The sequence below is a fragment of the Epargyreus clarus genome, unplaced genomic scaffold, assembly GCF_041222505.1.
Source record: "Epargyreus clarus isolate Ecla_fem2 unplaced genomic scaffold, WU_Ecla_fem_2.2 ptg000001l, whole genome shotgun sequence".
Classification (NCBI taxonomy): domain Eukaryota; kingdom Metazoa; phylum Arthropoda; class Insecta; order Lepidoptera; family Hesperiidae; genus Epargyreus; species Epargyreus clarus.
In genome coordinates, this window is record NW_027332209.1 from 10813937 (window position 1) to 10820767 (window position 6831).

Below are 6831 nucleotides of genomic sequence, written 5' to 3' on the forward strand. Positions count from 1 at the left end.
TCATTTACTCTTATTGGACTTCGTTGAAATAAATTACCTTAAGTATATTAAATTGCACAACAAGCCATAATTAATTAGGTAGCCTTGTAGATAAATAGTTTGGTATAAGTAGCTAGGTACTATTTTGCTGTAAGTACATACTATCTAATAAAATTTAGTTTGAAATTATAATTTAAAGAAACACTACTTTTAAATGTTGTTTCATTGTGTTATGAAGATCCGTGCTCTACTTCTACAAAAAGTACCTATTTGTATTTTTTTATAATATGAGAGACAGACAAACATGCGGTCCACCTTCTGACGTCTTCTGACATCTGTAATCAACCCCAGATAGGATTAGATATTCCCGCCTGAGGTCGGCCACTGATGTGCCGCTACACCTGAGGACTAAGGTGGAACGCCTCGGAAAAGTATGTCTCCCTTATACCCTTGAAAACGGAACACAGCAGATCCTAACATTGCTGTTATTAGGCAGAATTGTGGTGTTGGTGCCGTCGGAGTTTAACCACAAAGGGTTCTACCACCTTGCGGTAATGAGGTTCTACCACCTGATGGTAATTGGCTACTGCCGCCCAAGGACATCTGTAGTCAACCCCAGATAAGAAAAATCTCAGTATAAATTCCTACTTGAGGTCGCCCATATATGCGCCGCAACCCAAAGGACTAAGCTGGAATACCTCCGATAAATATGTCTCCCTTATCACACCCTTCAAACCAAAATACAGTAGCGTTTAGCATTGCTGTTATTAGGTAGAAATGGATGTGTCGGTAGTGCCGACGGAGTCGAATCACAGAGGGTTCTAGATACCTACCACCATCATTCATTTGATTTCAGACCATACCTACAGATTTTTTTATCTTACCTTAGGTTAGAGGATAATAAGCTGTTCAATGTAATATCTTCTTATTTTTTCTAATAAAGATGGTTCCAATATAGGTAACAATCTCTCAATCTTATTGGAATTATTCTGGAGATAAATATAGGTATATCCAGATAATGGTTCCAATAAGATTCAGCTAAATTTAGATTGTGGGTATCTGATTAAATGGATTTCAAAAATATACCTAATGTACTTTATCTAACTTGAAAAAAGCTGTTTTCCAAGACGAATAGTTTTATAGACAGAAATCTGGTAAATAAGTAGATTGCCCACTTAATATACACTATTGTTTACTGATTTTTATTTAATAAGTCTTCAATTCATTGCTGGTTTAAAGAAAAACTACTTACCTATTTGAACATTGTCGTAAGTTAAAATTTTGTGGCTTATTAGTTCTATAATTAAAAATATGAATTAAAAATGTTGGCTTTGTGATTTATTTGTATTGTTATTTGAATTTAGCGGAATAATATTTCATATTTATGTATTTTAGATTTCGTCGTGGTTCCGATTGGATTGCGCGCCATCTATCCGCGAGTAGCTAGTTCTAAAACACACATGAAGATGCCTCGAGTGTGCACATGTGTGGTTCGTAATACACTCTTATCATGATCCTCGTATTATATTAGAATGTCGATCGTTTATATTTTCTGATTAATAAATTTTAGTTACCTGTTATGGCCATAGATTAGTAAAGATTACTCACTCCTAACAAGAAAATGTACCCAGTTTTGAGAATTGAAATAGTTGCGTAAAAAAGTTTTGCCACGTCTCCGTGCTAAAATGTCCCTAAAATATTTGAAATTGTTATTATAAATTATTTATTTATTATGTATATTAAGCAGTATTAGTTATTTATTCGTAAATTTTCTCTAAAAATGTTTTTATTTGTCAAGAATTCAAAAAAAGAACTTACTATAATAAGCTGTTTGTGGTTTCATTCAATTTCAAGGCGGCGAAGTATCTTTACTAATCTATGGTTATGGCTATAATTCATAAATAATGATAAGATTTTAAGATAAGATAACCTAAATCCAAACAATAAAATTTTAGTTATTTTAAAGAGACATGCTACGAACGAAACTCCTACTTTGATTTTTTTTTTACTGAAAATAAACACCAATTCCCATAACTACTTTTGAGTTTTATATTATTGATACGTTTTAAGTTTTGTCCTAACGTTCAGATATAAAACCTACGTACTGTTCTCATTTTATCATATTTCACAAACGAAAACGTTTCAGCGATCTCCACAGACAGCACTGACACGACAGAAAAAAACAATCGCAACATTCCAAACACGAAAGCGTAATGAAATCTGCTGTCAGATGAAAATTTTGATTGAATAACAGAAAGTAAAAGTAAAGAATTCGACCTAAAATGATAAATCTAACGTGTAAGCGGTTGTAATATTGGGATACATATTGTTGGTGCGATGGTAAGGTGGAGGTGTTTATTTTTGTTGGCTATGTTGCTGGTGCTGCCGGCGAGGATCGGGAGCAAATCGGATGATGAAGGGACGGAGGATGATGAGTAAGCTTTCCTAATTTAATTTGAGAGGAATTCAAAGTGGTAATTAACTGAGAAATTCATAAAACTCCTTAGAATAAGTGCCTATTAGTTCTATTAAAAGTTATATTGCCTCGCCCTTCAAATTGACTCAATGCAACGAAGTCACGACTACATGTAAACAAGTATTACTGCTGTAGATGAAATAATTAAATACCTGTCAAGTATAAACCACCAAATTTTTTTGTGGATACAAAAGTCAGGTATTTTTACCCGAAATATTTAGAGGGTAATTATTTTTCGAGTGTATCTATGTATGTCTTATTCTTTGGCTTGTTCTACAACCTGAACGGCTTGACGGATTTAACAGGTGTCGTTGGAATCATCTCAGGAAGCAACCATAGGCTATATTTTTAAATTGACGGGTTTTTGTAATCACTGCTCATTATTAACTAATCTTAGACGTTCCAATACCAGAAATACCGAGGAAGAAAGCGACGACAATGACAGTGATGACGACGATGATAGCGAGGAGCCGGCAGCCGAGAAGCCAGACATGGACCCTGGGCGAAGGGTACCCGCTCTCATACCAACGCCGAAGACTATTGCCATAACGAGAACGACGGCGAAACGACCTCTTGAATGCTACGTTTGTGCTTACAAAGTCGACACGCCGATTAAATCGTGCTTAGATCCTACTAAATACAGGTAAAACTTATACAGCCTAATAACAGCTGTCTTAACTACTCCTGTGTTCTGGTTTGAAGGGTGTGGTAAGGAAGAATTATACGAGGTATAATAACTTAGTACTCCGGGTATTGACAATAGCACACAATCTCACACGGAGTAGATTAAACTTATAATTATAAGTAGACTAGCTGACCCGGCAAACGTTGTGTTGCCATATAAATAAAAAAATGTTAATAGTGAACAACCCTTATCACTTAGGGGTGTGAAAAATAGATAGTAGCCGATTCTCAGACCTACTGAATATGCATATAAAATTTGGTTAAAGTCGGTAAAGCCGTTTCGGAGGAGTACGGTAACTAACATTGTGACACGCGAATTTTATATAAAAGATTTTTATATATTTATGTGGGGCAGTGGTCATATACTATGAGATGGACTGCTTGCTCGTTTACTATTCCTATTTCATAAAAAAATGTTTAGTAAAAGAAGTAGCCCTGTTTTAACGATTTGTTTAATTGTAGCATCACAAACATGCTTTTATATTCCTTGGTTGAAGGGTGAAGGTACAAACCTTGGTGGTTGGATTCCAGAGGCACCAGCGCCACAACGTTAACTACCCAATGCTTAAATGGTTTTGGGTTTAGTCAGATCAGTTTTGATATGTTGAATTGAGTGAGAATATTTTTCAAATTTATGTATTTGGTCTAAGTTTATGAATTGTCGTTCGTGTGACACTCTTAATATTTTCTCAATATGTAATAATCGTAACTGGAATACTGGGGTGAAAATTACTTCATGTACAGTTACTTCTGCCTAATAACTGCAGTGTTAGGCGCCGCCGTGTTCCGTTTTGAAGGGTGTGGTAAGGGAGACATACTTTTCCGAGGTGACCCAGCTTAGTCCTCAGGGGTAGCGGCGCATCTGTGGCCGACCTCAGGCAGGAATATCTAATCCTATCTGGATTGATTACAGAAGTCTATGGGCGGCAGCAACCACTTACCATCAGGTGGACTGCATGCTAGTCTGTTACTCCTATATTATTAAAAAAAAGTTAAGTTTTGTATCATATTACTTTGTTTCCTGTCCAGGGTACACACAATGACATGCCACAGTTTGGAAGACAAGTGTTTCACGACGGTCATATCCAAGAGCAGCTCCTTGGAGGCAGTGGTGCGAGGCTGCCGGTCCGGGTGTGTGAGCTCATCGGAGACAACTTGTTGTGAGGTAAATGTTTTGGCCGCATCCCTTTTTATGTTCCTCTGCTGAGCGAAGACTGTTAGTTATTCTATCTTGATGATTGGATCAGCATTGCTGATCGGTGGGAAAAGGTCAGTGGTCAACCCGAGTTCAATATTTACAAACTACCAAAAAGTCTTGGTTTAACAACTGCTATCCATTGACAAAAATAACGAATCGACTGCTAAGCGATATTTCTAAGCACGGAAGTTTGTACACATTTTTTCATTAACGGTTTGGGTTGGATAGGTTTTTTCAAATTGTCTAAAGATGTTAGAAATTTCTCTAGCCTGACTCTAGCGGTATCAATGATGTATCTAATCTACCTTATATCAGCAGTGTTAGCGGTATCGTGTTTCCATTTTAAAAATGTGATGAGACGTAATGAATTGTGTGATATGACATGACAGATATACGCCTGTACCCTTACCATGAGGTTTTACGTTTTGACAGATATCCAAGTTCTGATATAATCCGCTAGGGGCGCTGATTGGAAATTGTATGGGTAAATACGTAAACAAATATCAAAACAGTCATATTTGTCAAAACGTAAAAACTCGTCGTAAGGGTACTGATGTTACTAATATTCAGTTTACCCCAAATGTGTGTGCCAAAATCGAAATTTAACAACTTTTGGTATGCAGACTTGTCAATTCTCTATCTATGATAGGCAACACATTGGATAGATTGATTATTAATAACGCGCAATAGTGATTTGTGCGAAGTTAATCACGAATTTGTCTACATACAATTATAAGTGAATATTTTTTTCCTTTTTTTTTCAGTTAAATCGTTGCAACAACCAAGCATTCGCGATGCCAGTGATATCTCCTCGCGCGCTCGCCGCTAGTAAGACAACTAAAACGATACCTACCACTGTGCTCTTCTTTGTAACAATACTACTGGTTCTTCAGACTGTAGTCAAGGTTGCGTTTGTATGAACATACCCTAATTTAAAATGGGAAACTTAATATTTGAAAAAGTTCAATTTACAATTTGCTTCACATGTTAGAACCAAAAACAATTGGTCATGTACCATTTTAGTATAGTCCAATTTTTGTACACGATTTTGTAAAGTTTTAGGTATTAACTAATGTACCTTAAGGTCAGGTACACAAGAGCAAGGTACAATTCGCAATCTTTGAAATGAGTACTTTGCAAAATAATTTTAATCTTGTAAATGTCGGCCGTAGTGATAAATTTGTAGTAATAAGTGAGCTATATTTTAGTAATGTTTTTACTGTGTGTAATTTTGTACAATGTAATAAATTCCGTATAATGGATTTGATATTTTTATTTTTACATACAAGTTATTTCTAATTGAAGAACTGAAGGTGTAATTTCGAACTTAGTCCTTTAAGGCTCAAAGTTATTGCTGTTATTACCTTACTTATTGTTCCTACTTATGTCATTATACGACTAATGACTTCAGTACCATGAGTTTTTACGTTTTGACAAATATGACTGTTTTGGCATTTGTTTACGTATTTGCACCATAGATATATTATCCTACTGAATGATTTGCACATACAATTTGGCGCTTTTTTGGCAAATTACAAAATGGCGCTTTATGTTTTATCTCTCTTTTTTGCGAACATTCGAGGTAGACAAAAAGACTTGAGAACTTACTTATTGTTACGTTTACTCAGTCTACTAAGCAAACGGAACAGAATAATGGATTAAGTAAACGTAACGTAAAATTGTGAGATGTTTTGAAAACTCGTGGTAAGGGTACTGGCCTGTAATCAGAGGTAATAATCATGTTATTGCATTCTAATAGGAGTTAATTGTTTATTACTTACAACGAAGTAATAGTATTCAAATTAAATTGAAAAAGAAAAACTTAGTAATATACCGTATGTATTTTCTATCATTTAACGACATTTTATACGAAGTTATTGGAAATTATTTCTAAAGCAAAAACAATGGTGAAAGCGTGTGAAAACGATAAGTGAGATATATTTCCTCAATATCCGGTGGCATTCCACGCGGAATCCTAAAAGCCACCCTTGTAAAGCTTATGAATGATTGAAGGGACGCGAGGGGTCACTCGACCCTGCGGTCAAGCCTTTCCGCCCAATTGATCGCACTTCCGGTTGGGGAGTGATCCTGAAATGAATATTTTTAAGAATTTATTTCTTTTACATTTTTTTTTATAATTTACAATATTATATAGGTAGAATAATAGATATGATGAAAGTTAATTATCGTTTGTGGGCTATGTTTGAAAAAAAAATTTTGACATCAGAGACAGACATAAGCGGGATTAAAAAACAAGAAAAAAACACATTTATTTATTATTAATTTTGTTAAATATAAAGTCAGTTTAGTGGATTTTATGAATCAATGTAAATGCCTAAGAGTATAAAAAATATCATAAATCACCTTTAAATAAAACTTTAAAAGATTCATAAGCTTATGAAAATTTGTTGTAAATTTTTCTAATAATCCATATGTAATATTCTTTATATTTATAAATTGTTAGAGTGATTGGAAAATGTAATAACGAATAAAA

At 34.8% G+C, this 6831-nt stretch overlaps 1 protein-coding gene across 3 annotated transcripts; it reads left to right on the forward strand.

Annotated features, from left to right (window-relative positions):
• Positions 1–2137: 2137 nt before the first annotated feature.
• LOC140757489 (uncharacterized) lies at positions 2138–5599 on the forward strand. 3 transcript variants are annotated; one of them, XR_012103988.1, is made up of 5 exons: positions 2138–2414; positions 2853–3098; positions 4169–4304; positions 5102–5374; positions 5411–5599. XR_012103988.1 is itself a non-coding variant. In XM_073093232.1 (4 exons), the coding sequence occupies exons 1-4, from the start codon at positions 2317–2319 to the stop codon at positions 5255–5257; spliced, it is 636 nt and encodes a 211-aa protein (XP_072949333.1). In that variant the 5' UTR covers positions 2138–2316; the 3' UTR covers positions 5258–5599. The 3 variants fall into 3 exon arrangements, 2 of the variants coding, with proteins under 2 accessions (XP_072949333.1, XP_072949344.1); XM_073093232.1 differs by having other exon boundaries at positions 5102–5599; XM_073093243.1 differs by having other exon boundaries at positions 2141–2414; positions 2868–3098; positions 5102–5599.
• The last annotated feature ends 1232 nt before the right edge of the window (positions 5600–6831 follow it).